The sequence below is a fragment of the Thunnus albacares genome, chromosome 17 (genome assembly GCF_914725855.1).
Source record: "Thunnus albacares chromosome 17, fThuAlb1.1, whole genome shotgun sequence".
In the NCBI taxonomy this organism is placed as follows: domain Eukaryota; kingdom Metazoa; phylum Chordata; class Actinopteri; order Scombriformes; family Scombridae; genus Thunnus; species Thunnus albacares.
This window is the reverse complement of record NC_058122.1, coordinates 5,297,775-5,324,181: the sequence shown is the minus strand read 5'-3', so window position 1 is coordinate 5,324,181 and position 26,407 is coordinate 5,297,775. Positions and strand designations below refer to the sequence as shown.

At 38.6% G+C, this 26,407-nt stretch overlaps 1 protein-coding gene across 1 annotated transcript in view; it reads right to left on the bottom strand.

The window, feature by feature from the left end:
• Positions 1–26,407, bottom strand: part of cpt1a2b (carnitine palmitoyltransferase 1A2b) — a 38,326-nt gene that overhangs the window by 10,467 nt on the left and 1,452 nt on the right. The window contains exons 2-13 of the mRNA XM_044332109.1: positions 20,260–20,402; positions 19,103–19,242; positions 17,060–17,237; positions 16,678–16,779; positions 14,996–15,133; positions 13,045–13,122; positions 12,594–12,701; positions 11,771–11,858; positions 11,336–11,531; positions 7,136–7,324; positions 4,900–5,005; positions 2,848–2,964 (exon numbers count right to left, since the gene is read on the bottom strand). Coding sequence (XP_044188044.1) covers positions 2,848–2,964; positions 4,900–5,005; positions 7,136–7,324; positions 11,336–11,531; positions 11,771–11,858; positions 12,594–12,701; positions 13,045–13,122; positions 14,996–15,133; positions 16,678–16,779; positions 17,060–17,237; positions 19,103–19,242; positions 20,260–20,400 — 1,581 coding nt within the window. The 5' untranslated portion in view covers positions 20,401–20,402. The remainder of the gene's footprint in view (positions 1–2,847; positions 2,965–4,899; positions 5,006–7,135; positions 7,325–11,335; positions 11,532–11,770; positions 11,859–12,593; positions 12,702–13,044; positions 13,123–14,995; positions 15,134–16,677; positions 16,780–17,059; positions 17,238–19,102; positions 19,243–20,259; positions 20,403–26,407) is intronic.

The window sequence follows — 26,407 nt, the reverse complement described above, 5'->3', positions numbered from 1 at the left end:
CCAGATGCTGGTGGGATATGGCATTTCAGTCATTGGTATAATAGTGATTTATGGCATGTAAATCATGTAAATACATCTTAAGTGGGCAGTTTATAAGAAAACATGAAATATTTTTAAGATTTAAATGCCAAGCCTGTGGTCTGATTTTGATCAAATCTGACCTACTGAGGGATGCCTGCACTTCACATTAGGCTAACTGTTGGTATTTCAGTCCCTGTGTTCTACATTCTCCCTAGCGTCACACCTCCATTGTGACTGAACAGAGGAAGGCTGAATTAAGTCACAAATCCTCCAACTGTTCCTTCTTCCGACATTGGCTGTAACCTGTTTCCATAAGTGTCAAAACACACATTTTCAGCAAGGAAATTTGTGAGACCTGAATTTGCACCCATTTGAAGTGATACTGATCTAGTCTGTTACATACATGGGATGGGATATGTACAGACTTATTACTGACCCTTTGCTTGTGCGCTCTCCCCCAGGTTGCTGGATCATTTTGTGTTTAGCTAACATGTCTATTAAGCACTACTCACATGTCATGTTTTATCACTGCACTCATTCATCCAACCTGCCTTAAGGGACTAGTTACAACATATTTTGAGCAATTCATCTTAATCTACAGTATCGGGCTGACCTACTTTATGATAGTCTACGTTATCAGTTGACCTTAAGAAGTAAAGTAAAGGTAAGGTACAGATATGATTTATAACAAAGACCGATTTGTATTAAGATGGATATGAGCCACAGACATATTGAATACACGCACACACTCACACGTATGTTCACACACACACACACACACACACACACACACACGCACGCACGCACGCACGCACGCACGCACGCACGCACGCACGCACAGAGTGAGACCTGATGGGTTTCGTGATTGTGTGGTTGAGATATTTCTTCTCTGCCTAGTCTGAGATTCGTCATGTTAACAACAATTGGATCCTTTACCCCTGTTCTCTAACACCTGAGCTCAATTCCCCTGATGTGAATACCGTAAAAAAGCATTGGACAGCTGCTGACTAAACCCCATGATTTACAGTTGTCCCTGATCCATCACAGCTGGATTGTTTGCCCCTCCCTTCTGCTTCCAGATAACCATGGGCCCAGAACAACTGCTTAGCAATAACATTTTTTTTAAATGACTCAAGTGGATTTTTAAAGTGAAAGCGTAACTGAGGGCCTGGTTTCAACTAATGATAAGAGAATTATTAATCACTAACTAAATTCATTTGGCACCAATTCAAATTCACTTCCTAATTTTCATCAAGTCTATTTTTTAGAAAAGGAAAGACTTTTAACCCACATGACCTGGTCAAAGTTTGATTGACATGTGAACTGTCAGGTGTGTAGAGACAATAAGTAACTGCAGCTGGACACAGAAAAATACTCATATATTTGAAGGTAGAGTGTGAGTGAACCTCTAGGTGCTCAGGCCTTGATAAAGGAAAAACTGCAGTACAGAGCTCCAAAATGTAGTTATGATTTTATTTTCTACTGCACTTCATCACTTATCAGTCACCCTCACTCCATTTTTTCCCTTCCCCTCATATTGTGGACTTCCTGTTGGATTTAGGTCAGGGGTGTCGGCGTACGATTTGTAGGTCTTGATGAGACGAATAATTGAGTTTTGGTTCGATCTCTCTACGACATTCCTACGGGCCGTGGTGGCCATATTAGATACATAGTTGGCGCTCTCAAGCACATTAATTTTTATATTTTATCACATTTTTCACCAGACCTAATGTGCGTGCCAAATTTGGTGAGTTTTTGAGCATGTTTAGGGGGTCAAATTTAGGGTTTAAGTGGCAATAGTAAGTTAAGTGGTAATAGTAAAGACAGAATAAGAAAGAAACAAAACACATGAAATAAGGCTCAGGCCCTAAAAAGAGAAAAACTACTACAGCTCTCGATTGATGAAACCTGAGGATCTTGTTATTTACTGGCCTCCAGAGATTCATCCATTTTTGCCACGGCACAGTTCGCTTGTTAAACCAATGCATCACAGCTGTTCAGTTGTCCTTTCACAATGTGCAAACAGCAAACAGTTTTTTTTAACTGTAAACATTTTTGCCTTATCTGCAGTCTTTTTACAGCACACAGCAGACATTGTGAGCAGGCTCTATAATAACTCATAATCACATTTACATAAATTCTGAATATATTTATGTAAATGTACAATATGTGTATTACCATAACATGCTTGTCGAGTCCCATTGTATTGTTTAGTGCCACTTACATACATATGTGGTACTAAATAAGTTTTACAGTGGTATCTTAGACCGAATGGATTTACAAATTTTGACTCTGATCTAACACTGTTATCAAAAGTGATGTATAAAATAGAAAGGAAAACTAAATGGAAACAGACATAAAAACAACCCTGACTGTGAGCAAAGTGATTGGATTTGATTGATTTTTGGATAGTTCTGAACCTTTTGTGGCTTTCTAACAATTATACAGTATTCATGGGCTTCTAGTACTGCAGGTGCAATTTTCTTCAAAAAAAAAAAAAAAAAAAAAAAAAAAAAAAAAAGAGGAAAACTGACATAATACATAGCATAGCATTGTCTTAAGAACTGCTCAGGAGAGCCCCAAAAGTCAGCATGGTATGAAGAAGACATGCTCCTAAACTAATGACAAATAACAGTAAAAAGAATCAGGCATGTTCATAATAAAAAACTGTGGCAGATAGCTTCAAAACCAAAAGCTTGTACAAACAATAGAATGAAGTATTTTCAATAACGTTGAACAACGTACACACATGGTCCGTCTTCAGTGTTGAGCTGGGATAATGCAGAATATTTTGACAAACACACACACATTGCCTGCTGCACGTACCTCTGCGGGGATGTCCCAGACCAGCCTTTGAGGGTAGTATAGTGAGCGGTCCACCTCGCCCTTACAATGCCCGTCCTCAGTGTAGCCCAGCTGGAAGGCATCTGTGGCCAGTGTGTACTGAGGAAGAGGAGAGACATGTTCATACACAACATACAGCATAAAAACACACTGAAATTACCTAAACATCTCTTTAATTAGTTGTCTCTTGCAAAGTACAGAAGTACAGAAGAATTTAAGTTGATTCTGCATTATTACTACTAGTGATGATACAGGTTCTTTGTACTTGTACTCAACATGAACAAATTAATTTGTCTGCTTAAGATAACACCATGAAGAATTTATTGACATGAGCTGTGGGTTGAAACACCACCTTCCACTGTGTGTATACATGTGAATTCTGTTGACGCACACACTTTCTATAAGTGTTTAATTTCATGGTAAACCACTGACAGCGGTTTCGTGGTCATTCTGGAAAGTTCCACTCTCATGTGGGCAGAAAGGCTACACTTCCTGTGGGTATAAAAATGTAACATTTAATAGAGAGTTTCACCGGATATATGGCATATTTTCACACATCCGCTCTTGAGATAAGAAAATGAGTCATCAGACCATGTGACTTTATTCCACTGCTCAGAAGACCACTGCCTGTAATCAGATCATTGTTTACTAAGTAGCATTGATATAGGGGGAAACATGGCATCAGAACTAAGTGAAAGTTGCGGAAGTCAAATTGTTATTCTGAGCAAAGAGGAGGAAATCATGGCTAGACTAAAGGTTTCTAAGGGGCAAGCGCATGGAGCTCTAAAATGCTTTGCAGAAACTGGATCAGTTGTATCCAAAGCACGATCAGGCAGAACAAAAGTCACCACACCAACAGAAGATCAATACATCAAGCTTAGTTCCCTGAGAGATAGAAAAGAAAACTGGTCTCAGTGGACGAGTAGCGGTTTCTCAGCCACTTCTCAAGAGGGGAAACAAGGCCAAATGCTCTGGGTGGGCTAGGAATTACCAGAATTTCACAGTGGATGACTTTAAAAAAAGTTCTATTTACTAATGAATGATGAAAGTTTCCGATTCATGGCAGTAACAGAAGAGTGTATGTAAGAAGACAAACGGGAGAGAGAAGGTATCGATAGCACAGCGTATCAAACCAACAGTGAAACATGGTGGTGGGAATATTAAAGTCTGGGGGTGTTTTGCCTACTCTAGAGTTGGACACATGCGGTAAAATTGACTCCGTCCTGACCAAGGAGAAGTGCCACTCCATTCTTCAGAGACATGCTACACCCTCTGGTTCGCATCTTTGTGGTGAAGGATTCATACTGCAGTAGGATAATGACCCCAAACACATCTCAAAGCTTTGCAAGAACTACTTGAAGACCAAAGAAGACCAAGGAGTCCTGACTGTCATGGACTTTCCTCCACAGTCACCTAACCTCAACCCCATTAAACAGTTATGGGGCTACTTGAAGACTGAGAAAAACAAGCCTTCTATGACATCACAAGAAGCTCTTTGGAACATTATCAGATCATCATGAGGTAACATGGCTCATCAGGTTTTGCACAAACTTATGGAGTCCATGCCAGCTTGAGTGCATGCTGTCATTAAAGCAAAAGGGGGACATACCAAATATGATATTATGAGATATTCTGAAATTCATGTACATATTTCAAAGATTCAACTCTTCATTCAAATTGTTAACCTGATATTATCATTTAAAATGAAAAATAAAAACTGTATTACATTCAAAGCAAATGAAAAATATAAATATCTTGACCATCGGTTTCAGTTTTTGGGACCCCACTGTATATGACATACTGAGTGTGATATTGCCTTTGCCAGGTTTGTCTTTTTCCAATGCAGCAATCAAATGTGCCTCAAAACCAGCTATCTGTCAGTGGGATCTCTTTTTTGCTTCCTCTTTAATCCTGTTTTCTCTAAACACTGTTTCACTTCCTTGTCTTGTGCGTAAGAGAATGTGGTGGATAAACGCTAGTAAGGCGAAATTCACATGAACAAACACAAGCCCATGAACGCAGACAGACACACACCTCCCAAAGGTGAGCCACGGTCGGTGCATCAGCCCAGGAGTGCTCTGCGTTCAGTCCATTCTTCCCATTCTTGTAGATCACAATGGAAAAGGATTTATCAAACCATCTGAGAGACAAGAGAAGACAGAGACAAGAAGGAAACAGCAAAAAGAGAGCAGGGGGTTGAGAAAATAAACGATCTTGTATTTAAAAGCAGCATTTAAGTGATGAAATGTGCAGTTGCTGTATATATTCAAATGTTCATGTTCTATTTGAATCATAAAATAGATACTGTCAATAATAGTACTGGTCAATATTCATGCTTTTGTTTCCAGGTAATAAAAAATGAGCAGCTTTTTCTCTGAAAACAGCTGCCTTCTGTGGCCCAAAACAACACCATTAGACAGGTGAGAGTGAACCAAAACAGTAAAGTTACATGCAAGAGATTCCAGTGATAATTATCGAAAATCTATATATCAAAATTTTACTCAAGTTACCCATTCAGTGCCCACTGAGCTGCAGGAAAACTGGTGTTGTAAATTAATGTGCTTACATGTGAATTGGTGGCAGTAAATTGAATGTACAGTGTCAGTGGTTGCTTGTGTTGATGGCATTTGTTGCAAACTAAAGGACAATGTAGCTGTTTCTTAAGAGTGCTCTACTGTCTTTATTTTATACATAAATTGGTCAGTTTTGGTTTTTTTTTTTTTTTTTTTTTTAAAAACACAAAATGTGACTGGTAAAGGCTTCTTGTTGATGAAGCATCATATCACATTAGAGAGCAATATGGCTTTCATAGTGACAGCAAGCACTGGAACACTCAGGCCAGTGTTAGTGGTTAACATGCAAGTACGTAAAAGCAGAGAATGTTTTTGTTGTCCTGATCAGTGAGACAAGGATTGTGACTGCTGCCAAGAGTTTTAGAGGATCGTAGGAACTGGCTGGAGGGAGGGACAGAGGAAGATAGACTGAGTGTGGATGGAAGTTCCCTAAAAAGAGCATTTTTCAATACATGCAACATTATATACAGCAGAGATTAAATGAGACTGGATATACCACACATCTGTTAACCATTAGTTTAGCTGAGCATTAAGACCAGAAACAGGGGGAAACAGAGTCTCATTCTCATCATGAGGAGGTTACTGCGAATGCCACAGAAATAACTCAACCTCAATGTGTTGTTTTGGCACTGGTTTTTTATGTGGAGTTGGTGGTTGGATTTTATTAGCTTTGGACAGAGTAGTGCAAGCCGTTTCGCCTGTTTCAAGTCCAAGCTAAGTTAACCCACTATTGATGGCAACTTCACATTAGCCAGACAGGAGAGTAGTATCCATCTTCTCATCTAAGTCTTAGCAAGAAGGGAAATCCCAAAACGCCAAACTATTCCTTTAAGAATCATATTTAGTGCCAACTTTCAGCACTAGACACAGTACAATTGGTACTCAAATATTGCTGAACATATATCTAGCTATCTTTATCACTATAGACCAGATGCATTCCATTGTTCATTTCTCCATCTATCTGCTTTCTTCCAGCCAGTGCTACAGCTTTGCCAAAAGGTACAATCCCAGTAGGAACATTACAACTTTCATTTGTTCATCTATGTTTTACACATAAAATTTACGAGAATGGCAAGAGGCAAAAATTGGATCAGAATCAGATTGTCTCAGACTAAGACAGACATTAAGATAGAAAGATAAAAGGATATGCAGACATACTGGTTGTATGATGCAGCAGATTGCGGTAGGTAGCCAGAGAGGGTGACATAAAGAGACTTATACAAATCATGCTGTAGATGGAAGATCAAAATGAAAGACTGGAAAACTCTCTTTTGTAGATGCTTTCACTTCACAACTACACTGGCACTAAGGGAGAATGCTGCTGTACTAACTTTTGGGATGATTCTGACAGTTTGGGTATTTTGCTACAGTTTTGCATCATTACGTTTTTAATCTGAAGTTTTCTAACTTGTTTTATGAGCTCCTTTTTTTTGAAACTTTTGTAGGTACAGTACTGTAGAAGTGAGGCTGTGTGTATGATCCAGGAATACACTGTTTAGCAGTTTAATCTATCTTAAATATTGATTTCTTTATTAATTTTGCTTTGGGCATTAGAGGTGGAGGTTGTTTAGGGATTCAGTAGCAGCCAAAAAGCACTTATGAGATTAATACAACGTGATGCACCTCTGGTTGCAATATCAGAACCTCTGATGATTTCTCAATGCCTGTGCACTTTCTTCCCTCTGTGTCCTCCTAACCTGTCATAACATTTGCCATGGAGCAGGGACTTGGCGTATCGGTCCAAATTTCCTGCTGGGTCCTCTCCCCTCATGCCTTGCTCTTCATCATCAAGAGTTACGAAGAATGCTGCCCTCTCAATGACATCCAGTGATCGCTTGTTGACACCAGTGCTGAAGTACTGCCTCCTCATCTGAGACCAAGGAATCCTGGGAAAGGGTGAAACACTTTTAAGAATGAAACGCTTCAGACACCAGATGAATATTATTATGGTCATCAGCCAGTACTTATGTGTCATCATAAAAAAATTCTCACTAAAAAGGAAAAAGGCATTTCCCAAGTGTCCCAAATAGCACAGATGGCCGAACAAGTCACAAGAACACAAAGGTCATGAACAAGGAAACCGTTGTGGTTAAGATGATGCATTTGACTAAGGAAACGACTACTTCCTCTAAATTCTTAGTTGGAAACTCAGCTATGGATGTTCATAACTATGGTGAACCTAGTAAACATTACATGTGCTAAACATCAGCATGTTAGCATTGTGTTTTTAAGTACAGCCTGATAGAGCTGCTCGCATAGCTGTAGACCAGTAGTTCCCAAAGTGGGTGCAATGAGGACAAGCCAGGGGTGCCATGAGATTAATGAAGAAAATCAGCTACATTTACATTAACTTCTTTTAATGTTACATTTTCAAACATATATAAAAAAAATAAATACATAAGCAATAAATATTCAAATCACTATATTAAAAACTGTTTAATATGCAGGTAGTTGCAGCTGACCCGACAACTCAGAAATACATTTAACATATTAACGTATTTGTTTATTTTAGGTAAAATTATCAATAAATCTCCACAGCATCTTTTATTCTGAGTGATTGAGAATGAGTCCATAATATAATAAGCTTCCATGTACATATAGGCCATGCAAGTTATATTGGTAGTTGGGTGGCTCGGGGTGTAATGACTAAACATTTCCTTTGAACTGGTGGTGTGGTCTAAAAATAGCTGCTGTAGACTAATCTTATTTTTTTTTATACTGAAAAAAATCTAGATGAGCTGACATGAGAGACATTAGAGCCTGGCAGTAGCTCCTCCAGTGGGTAACTCTGAATATCTGTGTCACAGACTGGATGAATTCATCACTAAAAAAGCTTCAAGACAAGATAAGGTGAACCACAAGATGTGGTCTGCAACAAGTAGGTGCCTGCTAGAGACACCTAATCTCACTCTACTATCAGTGAGAAAAGGGAAGGAGGTGTGAGTACATACATACTCACTGCCAAGACTAAGAGTAACTGTCCTTTAAGAAACAGTGTAATAAAGGTTATTTCTGTGGGAAAGAAAGAGGATCAGTTGTGTGTCTATATTTCTGTCACTAAACGAAGGCATTCAAAAATTAAAATAGATGTGTGTGTGTGTGTGTGATTGTGTTTTATGTATTCTTTCTGAATGCTCAGGCAAAACTGCTGGTTTATCTCTCCTGTCCATGAGCACGAAGACACTTAGGCTGCAATGTGTAAGGCCTAACACACACACACACACACACACACACACACACACACACCTCAAATTCCTTCTCTGACTCATTATTGTTCGTCAGGTTTCAACACCTCACCTTATCACGTTGCCACACCTCAAAGACACATATCATTCATCCTTATACGAGTTAATTTTTTCTTTCTGTCCCTTGACTTCGTTTTATTACTCTGCTACATTCCCTTGTTTGTGTTTGTTTTGTTATCTCTCACTGTTTTTCCACAGCATAATGGACATTGAAAGTGTGAAACTCATGCAAACTTAAATACTGTGTTACAGCCAATCCATCATAGAGTGACAAAGCAAAAACACCCAGCTGTCATTCAGTCACAAGCTGCTACATAGTCTTTCTCTCATGCTACACTTTTATACAGAACAAAGCAGCTTGAAGAGCTCTCATGCTAATGCTTCAACTGCTGTATTTAATCTGAAATGAAATATGATGAAGACTTGAATGTTTTTAAATAATTTTTAATTTAATGGAAAATTATAGATACTTTAGACCATAGTGAAACTTAAATTCATAATGTTAATATCACTATAACAGAGAGCACTGTAGCACCTTCATTTTTTATCCTCTGCTCTGCTTTTATCATCTGCTCAGTTGCAACTAGGGATGGGTGATATGACCTAAATCTCATATCCCAATATAGGTCATTTAATATCCCCATGACAACACCTATCGCTGTATAGCACATTTTAATTCAGTGAATGAATAATTGGGCCGTGCCCCATGTCTTTAGCACATCTACTCTTCATCAATGCTCCTTCTTTCCTTTCTCAGCCAAGTGTAAATACTTCACCGAACAGGTGAATAGAAATGTATTTAATAATCCTTATTATCTTTTACTGAAATTTTGGAAAAAAAAATTGCAAAAACTTCAGCAACATCCTGTCAAGCAAGTTTCAAGTCTTTACAAGTAGAACAAATACAGAAACTATTGGTTGCCTGAAAAGAAGGAAATACAATGTTGGAAATGCTTTGGAAAATGGAAGTGATGTAAAGCATTGAAGAGTTAGGCTGAAATAAAAACACAGATGTGGTATCTCAACTACAAGTCTTGAAATAGCTGTAAATTTCAAATGTAGAGTCCTCTTCTTACATTCAGAAAAAATGCTATTAGACCATCTGAAAAAGCATCATTTTAGTGGATGTACATTATATGTCTGCTACTGGAAAACTGAACTATTGACCCTTTTATCACATACAGACACATTCTATTTCAAATTGTTTTTTGGCAGGTTGTGGTTGTGCAATGGACACATAATCTCTTGGACCACACATGAGTGGAACATACGTCATTTACAGAGCAACTGTAGCCAACATAATCAGTTTCTATAAAAAATGCACTGCGTCTAACACCGGCAATACACAGTGCACACAAAGTGCAGGATACTAAAATCCCACTGCTCACATGGAGAGATCTCTTTGGCAGACTTTAAAAGAATGAAAGCTACATGTGTTAATTTTAAATCATTTTAAAGTTCAAAGTGAGTGATGTTTACTGAAAAAAAGAGATGGTGACAAGTTACAAATCAAAGGGAAACACTGTACAGACTTCTAAATGCTTTCCTGTAAATATCAGATTTTCCTGGCATTCAACCAGCAAAGCACATGACTTTGTTTACTTAATTGCCATTTTTGTTTATCTTAGTCTGTGCTCTGGTGCCACCAAGTGATAAGACACACCACAGCTTGTGTCAATAATCCAGCATCAGGGCTGGTGTTGGTTATTTTTGCATTTCCTAAAGTTTTGACGCAGATGATTGGTCCTCTTTAGAGATATTTTTGTTGTGCTGCTGTAGCCTTAGTTGTTTGCGTTTTTTTTCCTGTTTGGTTTGGTCAGTTCCTTTGAATGGTCCTTTCACTTCTAGCTTTCTGTTGGCAAGGTGATGAAATCCCTTTGATACGTTGTCACCAGATAACAGATTTTAGGCCTGCCAATGAATGGGTTTCCGTGGTATGGGTGAACAGACCTTTTAAGCCCCAATCCCTTTATGCAGTCTTCTACTGTGTAAATTTGAGATATATTTACATTTATAATTGAATAGTTTAAACAGTACTTACTTCTCTGTTTTAATTCTGTGTTTTTACATGCTGATGTAAACAAATCTTTAAAAACAACAGAAAAAGCAACTTAATTTCCTCTTTAAATTTAGCTCTTGTCTAGTGTTGGCCCCCGTATTCATGATGTCTGATGGTGAGGTGACTCCTTTGTTGACATGTTAATTAGTGTATAATCCCATGAAAATAAGAATCTTTGTGTTTTTGTTACCTTAGAATGAGCCCTTTATATCTACATAGAGAGCGGGTCCTCTTCCATGGAGGCAGCCATGTTGCACTGCCATGTTTCTACAGTAGCCCAGAATGGACAAACCAAACACTGGCTCTAGAGATTTTTTGTGAGTTTTCAGCTACCGTAGATTCTCCTGCATGCTTGGAAGGTGAGGGTATTCAGTTGGTTGCATTCTGCAACCTCACAGCTAGATGCCACTAAATCCTACACACTGGTCCTTTAATACTTCATAAGAAATAAATACAAAAATCATGTTTCCTAGCTTTGTCTGCACTGGCAAGAGGCACACTAAATACCAAACACAAGCTGCAAAGAATGAGAATTATTCAAGTATTTCCATGAATACATTGGGATATACCAAAATGTGTGTCATTATTCCTACCTGTCTCCAGCAGTGAGAGCTCCTAGTTTGTCTTCTCCGGGTTGTGGGGGTGAAGGGTCATCCAGGATTCTCTGGATCTGATACTCGATCTCCCTGGGAGACAGCAGCCGGCCAGCCTGGTACACCCACAAACGGAAATAGCGGCCCTTGTGGTACACGGCCACAAACTCGCTGTCCTGCCAGTGTTGGAGCACATCTGTGGAGAAGAGGAATTTTATGGATTAGGCACACAGAATTTTTTGGATTGTGTTTGTGTCTGTGTGTGTTGTTCCTAATTCACTTCTACTTTACAGCTCTCATTTTATGTAAGATGAAGATTAGCTCAGTGTAGAAACATCAGCTAACAGAATTTCATCTTATAAACAATAAACTATGGACCACGCATGCAGCAATAAAGTGTGTGTAGTTGTGTGTGTGTGTGTGTGTGTATGTTACCAGTCTCATCTCCTGGTGTGCGTGTTGTGTTGAACATCCTCTCACACTGAGCAGCACACAGAGGGATGACGGTACCTGGAACACGACTCTGACACACAGAGACACACAGATCCATTATTGATCTCCATTGTTAATTATTACATTATCTCATTTTAATGCTGGTTTCACTTCGGTAACATTTCTTTCTAGACCAGAAAAGAAAATACTGAAACATATACAAATATAAAGACAGTCCACAAGTTCAGAATATTCCTTTAAATTTTGGGACATATAATAACTAAAGGATTATTTTGACTCTGCAGCATACTGTACCATTATGATATTTTTTCCTACATTTTGTCATATTTACTTGATCTTGTTTAACCTATTAATGTATTTTTATTTCCTATAATGTTAAATGAAAAGCATCTACATCCGCTTATTCTTGATGGAGAATTTAGGAATATACATATATGGCATTCATGTCAACAAAAGCATGTTGAAATGAAACTAAACAGAGAGAAAGACATTATATTTCTTTGATATGTTTTTCACAAACTAGTTGCTTCTGATGATCTTCACTGCCACCAGCTGACAAGTTCTCAGTTCACCGTAAATCTTACACAAAAAGATTTTAATGGAATATGGACTTTTATGACCGATGATCTTGAAAGTTTAGAAAATTCGCAAAGAGAATGAGTTCTGAAAAAAATAATGGCAAAAATACTCAACAACTTAGATAATAAACACCCTTCCAAACATGCCATCTTTCCTCCAAACACACATCCACAATGCACCCTATTAATCCATCAAGTCTTCATACAAGACAAATAAGTGGTGTTACCGGTTTGAGTTCCTCCCGGTTGACCTTGCGGCGGTACAGCAGCAGAGCAGTAATGGTGTTGCCTGCCCTGGCTGCCTGCACAGAGGTCGGGGTCACATACAGGAAGTCCTGTTAAACACAATGACAGGACATATAAAACATTCACAAACTCTCATATCTGCTGATGCTTTTGAAGACAACTAACAAGGGAGTAAAATATCATGTAATTCTCTTATATAACTATGAACAAGAAACTTTAAGGGGGCAGAAGTTCAAAGAATGATTGCTGAAATAGGGCAGAGGACAAGAAGTTTTAGTGAGGGATGGGAGGAGGACAGGAAGGGGAGATGCAAAAAAAACAAACAAATAGAGAGAAATGCTTTCATCTGTGTTGGTTCAACCTCAACTCCATAATTATGCTACAAAAAGATATGAGACATTTCAAAGAATTGCGAAAAAGCCAGCTGGTTACCATGCCATAGTAGTTACTGTTGACCATTATGGGACCTCTGCTCCTCAGGTAGATATATTCCTCCCACCAGTCACTCACCTGGAATGAAAACAGGAGATTAAAGTTTGAACTTTTCAAAAGCAAAACAATTCCCTTTTATACACAAAGAGCTACTATACACAGACTGTATACAATTAAAAAAATGTCAAAGCTTTCCAGAACTATCTGTTCAATATCAAAGACCAACAGAAAAGAAATAGTCATTTATTTACATGAAAATTTATTACTAGCCTGTTTGGGAAACCCATGTAAAACTAATGAAAGAAACCAATGGGGGGGAGGGGGGGGGCTGGTGGTGGTGGTGGTGGCGGTGGTGGTGGTTAGCGTTGCTCGCATTTACCGTTATTTTTCTGCCGCTCACTCTCTCGCTTAACCACTCACTCACTTACAATCTGCCCTATTCCTTAAAAAGGAGTTACGCTACCGGCAGTTTCCCAGGCAACAACACAGACATTAACTCACATTTTGAGACAGCGCTGCTCAGAGGCTCCCGAACGCTACTGATTTGCAAATGAACGGATATTTGGCGTTATTTTTGACGTGTAAAAAAATATTTTTTGGCCTGGCGGGGGTTCTCATTGGCCTGGCGACCCACCAGTCCTGTATTATTATAGGGGAAACACTGAAGATGATGCAAATCTTTGTGTGTTCTGTCTCCTTACTGTACAATAATAATTTTTAATCTTCAATCCTGCAGTGTTTTGTGTATTATTTCACGTGTATTTAGTGTTTCCAGACAATTTCCACGACACCTACTTTTATAATTATTTTTTTTTAACTGTTAGACGTGACATTATTATACCTCTGCAAAAAAAAGAGGTTATATTAACCTTAATCACTGATTAAGCTCCCTGGCTGCGCTCCATTAGACAGCGCTGGTGTGCTGCTAGTTAGTGAGCAGCGAGGGCTGTGGTAAACCTTACATTAATCTTTTCACAATTTTTAAGTGTTGGCAGAGACCAACCTTTTCCATTTGGATTCAGCCTCTACTAGCTACAACATGTCAAGAATGTGATTATTTGTCATTATTGTTAGGATGACGTCGGTACATGTCAGTTTTGTTTACGTAATGTGCAGAATTGAAATAAGACGGTTGACTTTAGTCAGTTTTTGAACACACACACTATTTGAAAGACAAGTGCTTCAAAACTAAAAACTATTTGAGGAGCATGTTAGGACAAGAGAGATGGTGTGGGCTGACTACAAAGTATTTAAAGTGATGGAATGAACGAGCTAAGACGTTGGATGTAGGGCAGCTTGTGGAAAACTTTGTGGCTCACAGAATGCCATTCAAATAGATGAGAACAGAAATACACTTACACTATTGTCATTTGTTACTGACGGGTTGCAGCCCACTCCACAGAAGAAAATGTCAACAACTATTGCGCTGCATAGCAACATGGCATTGCATGTGCACCAGGTGGTGTGCAAAAATTGCAGCTGCTTTTTGCTCATACTTCTGCGGGTTGTCAGCCTTGGTGATGCTCTATTCAACACTTGATGATTGTAACAGGTATTAGACTATATTATTTTATTTATGCATTTACACATGTGGCACTCTCTGTGTGTCAATAGCCTTTTTTATTTATTGTTGGTAAATTTCCTGTTTAATAATGTGAGTTTTGTATGTGCTCTTATGTGATTCATTCTAGTAAATATATGCAGGAAAGTTGATGCATATTTATAACTGACAGTAAGCTGTATGCATAGGCTGCATCTGTAAAAAAAGAAATTGATATTTGGTTTGGAAAAGTGCCCAGTAGTGTGTTACACTACCACCAGCGGGACAAGACCTGACATGATCTTGTCTTGCTGGTGGTTGGGTCAAATGTCTTCCCAAATGTACAAGGCTATGTGTGTGAGAGTGTACATATATGTGTGTGTGTGTGTGTGTGTGTGTAGATACACTTACATAGTTGGTGGCCCACAGAGCTTTAAGTTTAAGGTAGCGCTGCAGGCGGTTTCCCAGATTAGACTCAAACTGATTGGCCAATTCAGTCATCCTTTTAAACCCTGGATCAGTCAACAGAGGGCGAACCGACTCCAGGTACTGACAGAGATACAAAACAGAAAGAAAGAGACAAAACAGAGCAACAGTCAAAATCTGGTTCTGTGGTTTATGAAATTATTTTCCAAATTTCTGTTCTACAATACCCTGACATGCTATACTCTGTGTGTGTGTGTGTGTATTAACAGTTGCAAGAAAAAGTATGTGAACCCCTTGGCTAATGACTTCTCTAAGAGTTAATTGAAGCCAGGAGCTACCCTGCCCTATAATACACACATCAGTTTTGAGTTAGCTGTTCTCAAGAGGCATTGCCTGATGTGAACCACGCCTGGCACAAAAGAGTTCTCAGAGGACCTATGATCAAGAATTGCTGACTTACATGAAGCTGGAAAGGGTTACAAAAGTATCTCTAAAAGCCTTGATGTTCATGTGTCTACGGTAAGACAGATTGTCTAAAAAAGGAGAAAGTCCAGCACTGTTGCTACTCTCCCTAGGCGTGGTCGTCCTGTAAAGATGACCGTAAGAGCACAACTCAGAATGCTCAATGAGGTGAAAAAGAATCCTAGAGTGTCAGCTAAAGACTTACAAAAATCTCAAGCACATGCTTACATTTTTGTTGACAAATCTACAATAAGTAAAACATTAAACAAGAATGGAATTCATGCAAGGACACCACGGAGGACACCACTGCTGTCAAAGAAAGTACTGGCAAAATATTCTGTGGACAGATGAAACCAAAATTGAATTGTTTGGAAGGAACACACAAAACTATGTGTGGAGAAAAAAAGGCACAGCACACCAACATCAAAACCTCATCCCAACAGTGAAATACGGTGGAGGGAGCATCATGGTTTGGGGCTGCTTTGCTGCCTCAGGGCCTGGACAGATTGCTGTCATCGATGGAAAAATGAATTCCCAATTATATCAAGACATTTTGCAGGAAAACTTAAGACTATCTGTCTGCCAAGTGAAGCTCAACAGAGGATGGGTGATGCAACAGGACAATGACCCAAAGCGGGTCATTGTCCTGTTTCTTTCAAACAGTGAATCAACAACAGAATCAACAACAGAATGGCTTGAACAGAAGAAAATACGCCTTCTGGTCCATTCCTCCTGACCGTTATGCAAGTCTGATCTGCAACTACAGGAAACGTTTGGTTGAGGTTATTGCTGCCAAAGGAGGGTCAACCAGTTATTAAATCCAAAAGATTCACATACTTTTTCCACCTTGCACTGTGAATGTTTACATGTTGTGTTCAATAAAAAAATGAAAACATAATTTTTTGTGCAGTATTAGTTTAAGCAGAATGTGTTTGTCTATTGTTGTGACTTACATGAAGATCAGAACACATTTTATGCCCAATTTATGCAGATATCCAAGTAATCCCAAAGGGTTCACATACTTTTTCTTGCAACTATATGTATGTGTGTGTGTGTGTGTGTGTGTATATATATATATATATATATATATATATATATATATATATATATATATATATATATATATATATATATATATATATATATATATATATATATATATATATATGCGTAGACATGTGTTCATCATGTGTGTATATATTTACCCTGCTCAGTGTGTCTTTGATGGCAGGAACGGGTAGGTGAGGTAGAGAGGTTTGATAGCTGTACAGCAGAGGCTTCCTGCTTGATAATAACCTCAACAGAGTCTGAGAGGAACAGCGAGACACAGATTTGTGAAATATGACAGACACATGTACATTAAAACATATAAAACACATATTTTATAATAAGTATATAAGTGACATAGCCAATTAAATGGTCTTTAGAATGTTAGAAATAGTCTCTGCCTTTTTTAAGCATCCTGTGTCAACAAAATCACATGTTAAAATGCTACAAATGTAGCACATTTTGCAATAGGGATCCTAAACAACCTCTGCAGAGTGGCCACTGGAGGGAGCTGTGATACCAAGCAGAAGCATGGCTTACCACCCAGACTTTGGTAGTGTTGGAAACTCGGCCATGCTGCTCAAACATCCATTGGTGGTACGAGAGCAGCAGCTTGAGGCAGAACCTGAGCGCAAGGATGAGGGAGAGCCACAGCAGAGTGCTGAAGACCAGCGCAGACAACATGGTCTGACCCTGGGCACTGAGTGAGACATGGAGACTGGACAGATATAGGGAGAAGGGAAAGGAGAGAGGGAAAACACAGAAGGATATACAATTATTTGAAGTGGAAATGACAGTATATCTGCTAGTGTCAAAACACCAAATCTAGCATTTCTTAAGACCTTTTTATTACTAGCCAGAGCTAAAAGTAAGAAGAAAATAAACCAAATCACAAGAACATTTGGAAAACCAAATTATTTCTGACTGAAGATAGCTAAATAATATTCAAAAACTAGAAACTGGCAGTTTAAGAAACAAGACATAAGTCAAATTAATTATCCATGCAGAAGAGGTCCAATTGTTAAAAAAAAAAAAGTAAAGCTGATATAAAGACATGCAAAGAGTGTTAAATTTACTTTAGGTTTATGGACCTTTGAGTATCCTGTACAGCAGATTACAAATACCACAGATACTAATAACAACAGCAAATGCTATGATGGTCCAATAGCAACACCTGCTGGGTAGAAGCAGAAGTTTATTTGAGATATTTTTTTTAGAATCATAGAAAGCAGAAAAAAACATGGAAATATAAAAGAGTATAATATGCGGACAACAGAACAAAACGAGACCAATAAAAAAATAAACATAATATGACAATATGAAATGCATGCATCAAACTGAAGATAAAAAATACTTGTAATGAAATCAACAAAAATGTGACTTTCTATGAAAAGCATAGAAGTCTTAGTGATGAGTGTTAAACATCATGTTTCTTACTGGTTGACAAGTATCTTGTCTTGAAAGTGAATTCTATATTAATACAGCAAATCTCCACAGCAATAATACTTGAGCTTCAGTTTACCAGGTGATGAACTGGTGAAACAGACCTGACTATGGCTTTAATGGGTTACAGACAAACTTTCAAAAATGCATGGCAATATAACAGTTTTTTCTTTATCCAGTGGTAAGTGGCCATGTTTTACGTGCTACACTATAATGCACACTGAGGTGTCCAAATATCCAAAATAATCAAATTAATTTTCATAAAAAATTGTCTACTTGTCGATTTCCTGCTCATGACTGGCCTTTTAAACTGGAGCTGTCATTTTCAACTAGCAGCGCTCTCAAGCATTTTGGATATTTAGACAGTAGCAACGTGAGTCAGAAGAAATACCACAGTTTTAAGTCACCATCACCTCCATCTCCTCCATTATTTTTAATACAGGATATCACATACTGTAACTTGTTGCTTATATATCACATATAATGTACAACAGACATCTACAGGGTGTGCTTATGTACTGTATTTGATATATGTGCATATGATTCAACATGTTACTGTATATAATGACAAGAAAAACACATTTGTGATCACTCATTTCTGAATGAATGCTATCAAGGTGGAATACGGCAGGTGTGTATGTGTGTGTGACTATGAGGTAGACAGTGAGTCAGTGATGTTGTTAAGTATCTAACAGTTAGTTAGTGAATGGACTGGTAGGGATGTAGGGGAAAGTTCAATTGCAGTCACCACACCCACGCTGCTATATTGTGACTCATTAGCTTTATATGCAAACAAATTCTGTTTGGATCAAACAACCTTTTACAAGTGGATGTCATTTAATGTATTTCCTGCCTGTAACAATGCCATATATCCATACCCAGAAGCCCTCGTGTTGGTTTCAATACCATATGTTCATAAGTTATCCAATTGGTGCTTAACAGACTTAACAGAGGTGTCATTTCCAGCTGGTTTCAGTAAATAATTCTTTCAGAAATTTGACTAAATAATTCAAACAACAGCAACTGTGAAACTGTAAATACTGATGTCCACCATGGACCAATTCCCAACTTCAAAAGGTGAAAAAAGAAAAGAACAATCTTATCCTCCATCATAAGAAGTCCCTGTGTGTGTCTGTGTACCTTAGTGGCAGGTGTTGCTGTATCTTGGCAATGAGCCCCATACTGGGATCCGAGCGCATGTACATGGTGGCCAGGATCGCTATGACGACAAAGAGCCAGGAGGAAGGGCTGGCGGGGTACACTCCCTTGATCACCCGGTTCTGTTTCCACAGAAGAAAAGAAAAAACAGGCACTGAATGAATACAATGATACAGTGAATTATGTGTATATTGGGTTAATTATTCAAACCCAAGATGTGTTTTACATGCCACATTGGTAAACTAAAACTCAAATCTTGGATTAGAATTTAAAACACATATTTGTGGGTCTGAACGATGTTAATCCATGCAACATTCACATGCATCAAAGAGATTTAAGAAACTTGTTTTTGAGCACTACAACATACAACTGCACATGCACATATTAACAGCTGTGTGTGTTTGTCACCCGCATGTCAGTACATGTTAGTAAATGCTCATTATCCCGAACCTATACTGATGGGAATTCACACCCTGTAATAAAGCACTTTTACATTCAGCTCTATACTGCACACAAATTACATCCCTACACACCTCCTCGAATTTATGTCACATACACACAATGTAGCAAAAAAGCCGAGGCATCTGTCCTTATCTCTACCAGGGATCTAAGGAACAGGAGTGTCACGTTGTACAGATTATAAAATCTTTATCTTTATCTTTTCTATGTGTCCAATTACCCATGACAACAACGACAAAAAACATGACCAAACATGCAATACGCATCGCAGACACCGTTTTTTTTTTTGTTTCACAGTGGATTTGTGGAGCTGTGCTTGGCACCATGACTCAGTATAACTCACAGCTCCCCTCACTGTACTGGCTGGCTCAGGTCAAACCTAATTATCACACATCAAATCTAATTAACAGCCATCTACATACTGAAGTGGTAAAAATACAGAACAGAAATAGAAATCATAAAATACAATTTTACCTCTATGAAAAGGATTATCAGTCAGAGACTCTATGATCAGATATTTGCTAATTTCTTGTTAAAGTCAGGTTGTTGTGAACAATATGGACTCTTGCTGACTTGAAGTGAAGTTGGACAGTGTCAGCTTCCCTAAATAACAACAGCATAGATGTGGAGATGTATCACACACATGTACACAAATACTGTACTGTTCATATGTTGCTCACCCTCATGCGACTGATGCGTTTCTTCCATGATCGTACTCCCGACAGGTAGATCTGGTTCAGGGCCTGATAGGACAGCTGCAGGTCAATGCCCTCTGGCGTTATGGTGAACTGGAAAGCCACGGCCTGATGGGCCTCCGCCATCGCTATGGGAGCACAAAAAGTGAACAAACATTGAAACGCCAATATCACCACTTGTTTGATGAAATTCTGAGTCATTTTTGTCAATGTTTTACATTACTTTATAGGGACAACAGCACGTTATAATATCAGGTTTTTATTGTTAGTTTCATGACATAAACTGCCTGTAGCAGCTGGTTTTATGCGCCAGCAGGCAGCTCAGCGTGTTTGTTGGCACTCTGGTATGAACACAATAATTCAGTAATTTAATGTGTCAGTGGAATGTTGTTGTCTCACTGAATACTGCTGCATCACCAAGAGTACTGAGTAAAAACTGCTCATGGCACGCTGTTCTACTATGTGAAGTGATAAACAGTGTAAAGCTCTCAGTACAGTAGGTTTCAAACAAATAATGAAAGACAAATATAGGGAGCACTTTACCTGGAAAAGAAAAACTCACACTATAAAACTGAGTATTATCCATGTCATCTATATAAAAAAAGACTAGGTCAAAACCTGTAAATGCTTGAGGGCTGTTAATTTGAGACAAGGGCTTTTAATTTGAAACGGACTCAGGAAGTAGTGGCATTCGGCTGACCAGTGGTGTAACTTCAGCACTCAGCTACTCAGCTACAGGGCTGGCCCCACTGTTGAAGTCCAGCCAAAAGTGTATACCAAGTTTTGAAAACAGCCAGTACGTCCTACACTGCTGCAATAAATATAAACATAGTGTAGACATCACGTGTGTCAATATACATCCTTACACTGCTGACATGGCAGTTGGTTCATCAAGGTTCCTGTGACAAATTCTGGCACATTTATTGTGCTAGTCAAACCAAGTGACTGATTCTTTCATTAGAGAGGTGAGGATATTATGCACAGGTAATGCTAAAACTACTGGAAAGTCTCATCTTTGTGGCAGGGTTGATTTAACTTATGAATATTAAAATTGCTCTCACTGTTCAGCTCAGGAGCAGTGCTGTCTACAGTTAATGTAGAGTGTTTATCATGGTGCTCTGCCTGGGTAAGCAGTTGTTGTGCAACTATTGGTGTCTTTCTGACATTATGAATTATTTATGACTTATGAGCTGTGAGCTCTGGAACCGCACTGGCAGCTAAGCAGCAAGTAAGCAGATTCAAGAAACTAAGTGGTAGCAAAATACAAAAGGTACAGCAAGGCCAAATTGTTTTCTTTTAAAATGCTGCACATCTAAGGACATCCAAAGGTCTCCAAGACTGTGTTTGAAGAGCAGCCTCCACCTTAATTGCTCTTAATGGCAAGCTAGGAAAAGAATATATTTTGATGTGTGACAGTAGGAAAAGCACAGGTGTAAATAATAATATGTAAATAATAATAATCAGGGTGCTGGTATTGTGCATGCTGCTCACTGTCACACTGTCACGACTTACTGGGACACTTGAACAGAACATTGTTAATGTCTTTAGTAACACCTGTGCTTCTCCTACAATGACAAGTCAAAATGTCTGCTGTAAAAAAAGATCTTACTTTCTGCAGTTAACTGTAACATTATGATTCATACTACAGTGACTATATAGATATATTGCAAAATTATTTAGGAGACGTCACAACATTCTAGAGAAAGATATTTCTACAGCGTAGTAAAAATCTGATTATTCTATTGTGGCTGCTGTGGCTAACTCTACCTACTAGTTCTACCTACTGAGCAAGTCCAAAACAAAAACACGTGATCAATCAACACTTCATGACTGAAGCAGAACATGTTTACAAGTTAGTGTGCCAGTGAACAGCAGGGCGTAGTTGAACAAGACTAGGTTAAAACCTCATATATGGCTGGACTGTGTATGGTCAGTGAGTGAAATCGTGGTCAGTTTGTCACAGGGATAGTCAACTGTAGTGTCTACAATGTGAATTCCTGGATATTAAATGTTTATCTGCAATTTTCTGTAGTGGTCCCAATAATATTTGCTGGTAAAGAGTGCTGAAGTAGCATATCACATGACATGATTAAGCTACATTTGAGACAAAAAAAAAAGGTTATAAATGCAGTTGCAAGAACAATACTTTCTACTCATATCTTGAGATGTTTGATTTGAAAGAAAACTTATTTCTATTTTAATTCTAACTATTCTAATTACCTATCTGTTAACTCCGCCTGCTGTTTCATCTGTTTCACTCTGCATTTTGTCAGAGTGATGGTTATTTATGGTGTTTTAACTGTGTGCTCTCCCTCATGCCTCTATGCAGCTTTTTTTTGCCTTCCAGTCAATGATCATGGAGGCTGAGGTGGAAATTGCAAATGAAGGTTTTGACAGCATATTGGTTGCAAATTCAGGAGGCTTATCTCCACCCCGTTACTGCAGTTACAGTCAAATCAAGCGCACCTGCGGAGCAGCTGCCCCACACTAAACTGATATTACATGAGTCTCATGTTTTATCCGCACGACTTGTGTTTTAATACTGTTGTTCATTGTTTGTGATGTGCGTCATCATCTTGCACCGATTCATTTTGAAAGAGCAATGGCGAATGAGGAAACACTTGGTCAGCCAACCAATGGTGAAACTTTATTGCTCACAGATGACCGCGGTCATAGGGCTGGTCCAACCAAAAAGCATTATACTATGGCCACTGCAAATTCTGATTGGCTGGAAGGTGTGGGTTAACTTTTAGTTAGACACCTATGACTAAATGAATGCTCCAATATTATACCGTGTAGAAAAGGACAGGAACAATACAAAACACATCTGAAGATAAATCTGTATTGTTCTCAATGAGATGCCATTGTGTTTGTTGGTGGTTGCACAAATATTACAGTTTTTAGTGAAGTTTAACTTATCATCCGTTACAATCACATACAATATGTCGGTATTACCTTCTAATTTAATGTCCCCTATGAACATATGATGGGTGGATGTTTGAAATAGAGCTGCAATGATTAATTGATTAGTAAGAGCAATTATTTTGATAATCGAATAATCATTTTAGTCATTTTTAAGCAAGAGTGCCAAACATTTGCAGGTTGCAGTTTCTCAAATGTGATGTTTTGAAGCTCTCTGTATCATACATGATAGTTAATTGATTATCTTTGGATTTTAGACTGTTATAGACATTTGGGATCTTAAAGTTTAAAAATAATTATAATGGGCATTTTTCACAATTTTCTAATTAATTGAGAAAATAATGGGTAATTGATTGATAATGAAAATAGTTGTTGGTTGCAGCCCTAGTTTGACATAGATGGTACCCCGTAGAGTTTTTGACTACTTGTAGCACTATGGATCTACGTTTTCACAAGTGTGTCCCTGTTTTTTTTGTTTTCTACACACACAAGGACACACATGCACAAAACATTGCTACCAATGCTTTCACATTATTCCGCTGATCTACAGATGATGGTAATGTGAAACATGAACATATGAACAGACACATAATAATACACCAGCAAAGCCAAGGAAGTCATTAAACATGGATGTAAACAATGTAGGTTTCCAAATATTTATTTATCATGTTTGTTAGACCTTAAGGATACAAACACTGCATTTTGGTGAGTAACACCGAATGAAAACTCCACAGGGTACCTTTAAAGAAAGAGATTCAGAAGTAAACTAGCTCACCTACATGCTGCATCACTTAGCCTACATTTAACTCATTTGTTTGTAATTACTGAGAGTCTTGAGACGTGTCACGATGAGTTTGCTAACAGAAAAAAGTGAGAGAAGAAATTCTTGCATCTTGACAACATTAAACAATTTTCAACACAAAAACTTCAGCATTTAGGTTATACCAATAAGTCATTTTGAAAGCTAAACAACATTTATCCTCTGACGTCATCTTCATTGTTATCTTAAAAGGTTTTAACTCTTGGACGGACTGCACTGTTGACCCAGCACAGATAAGTTTTTTGGCAACTCCAGGCTTCAAAATAGGGCTGCAACCAATGATTATTTTCCATTATCGTTGTTGTTTGGTTCATAAAATGTCAGAAAATTGAGAAAACTACCCTGATGAGGTTTTCAAATGTCTTGTTTTGTCCACAACCCAAAAGATATTCAGTTTACTGTCACAGAAGACTAAAGAAACCAGAAAATATTCATATTTAAGAAAAGAATTTGGACATTCTTCTCTTAAAAGTGACTCAAAACAATTCAATAGTTGGCAATTAACCGATTAATCGACTAATCATTGCAGCTCTACTTTAAAATGTCTCTTAACAAGCCTAGAGTTGATGTCACTGATACAACATCCCTGTTGTTTTCAGCAGGGTACAGTTTTGCATCTCTCAATTTCTGATCTGGGTTTAGGAAGCTTGGACAGCAACACGGGGCGACGACATTCAGCCTCTGTACACACGGTGTCATTGCATCATTTGGTTTCTTCAGTGCACTTCCTGCATAATCTACTGACAGCAGTGATGCCTGCAAAAAGAAGATTGCTGTGTGGCTTTATTCTACTGGCTACACAAACCAAATGGCTACTCAAAAAAAAATATACCTGTCCGTTCCAAAAAGCTCTGTTTCTCCTGGCAGTAGTCTTTGACTGTGTGTGTGTGTGTGTGTGTGTGTGTGTGTGATAGAGACAGAGCTCTGAACAGTACCAGTAACACAGCTGTTGTAGATGAATGTGGAAGTCTCCGCCACATATGATGACATGACAACTATACAGTTACATTCACACAACCTATTGAAAGTAGGTCAACATACAATCCCTCTGAGGTTGTGTGCATGTGTGTGCATGTGTGTGCATGTGTGTTGGTATGTGCATTGGCTCCGTGTGCAGACCGTCACCCCCCCCCCCCCCCCTCTCTCTCTCTATCACCCGCCAAGCAACTCTTTGCTGCATATTTCTCACTTTACTGTGTTAGTCTTTGCTTCTCACTATTTCACTGTGCATACGTGTGTGTGTGTGTGACTGTATAAGACCGATAAGAGCGAGAATGAATGTGGGAGGAAATTGTGGGTATGTTAAACAGCTCACAATGTGTGCAGTTGCTGATGTTGAGAGGATTTTTTGTGTACCTCAAAATAATTTACAATCATTGTCCTTGACCCTAGAATAAACTTAATTCCAGTCTGAACACAAAAGCAGACTTGTGACATTTATCTTGACTAAAACTCTAACCAAATTAGAACCTAGACTACTATGTCAAAGAGCAAAGCAACTTCACTTTACAAAAATAACTTCTGTACGGAGCCCAGTTTATCCCTCCCCCCACCCCACCTGGGTGGGAAAGAGTTAACCAGTCAAATACTGCAGGCAGGGTTTAAAAGTCTCTCCTGACAGCTACGTGTCATTGAGCTTTCCTCGCCTGCTCGTACAATACTTAATATCATGACACATCTCATCCTAATCTAGCCCCAGTTTGTGCCTCTCTTACATTCCAGTCACAGTAAAGCATCTGAGTTTCCTAAAAATATAGATGTGCACGGTGATATATAACAGCAATGTGACTGCACACAATAGTTTTGACAAGAGTCGCACCTCGGAAAACTTCTTTTGTATGGTGCAACAGTTGATATGATTTTTCCTCCAGATGCTTGGCTGAGTCTTTGAGGATTTTGGAAATACCTTCAGATATTTTGAGGTCTGGTGTATGTTTTTAGGAAAATTGGATGCTTACCTCTGTGACTCAGATGTAATAGTGTTACATGGCACAAACTTGGGCTTTTCCAAATCCAACTGTTGTTGTGGTCACCGATTATTCATTGTGACTGCAGACATTTTGTCTCTAAGGAAATGTTGATTTCTGGGTCCAGTGAGCAACCGAACACATACACACATATGCACACACATGCAAGCCCACCTCAGCAGTAATTTGACATCAACCCGAGAGAAGCTGGTTAAACCCAAAGACGTTTAATTAATTAATCCTTGCACTGTTTGGATCCTGTTTGTTGTTTACAGACACTGTTTCACTTGTATGGACATTATGTGTTGTTGTCCGCTTGTTTCTACAGTACCAGTCAAATGCTTGGAAACGCTTCCTCATTTAAGGAAATGGGAAGGTGTGTCCAAACCTTTTTACTGGTACTGTGTACGTACAGTAGGGATCT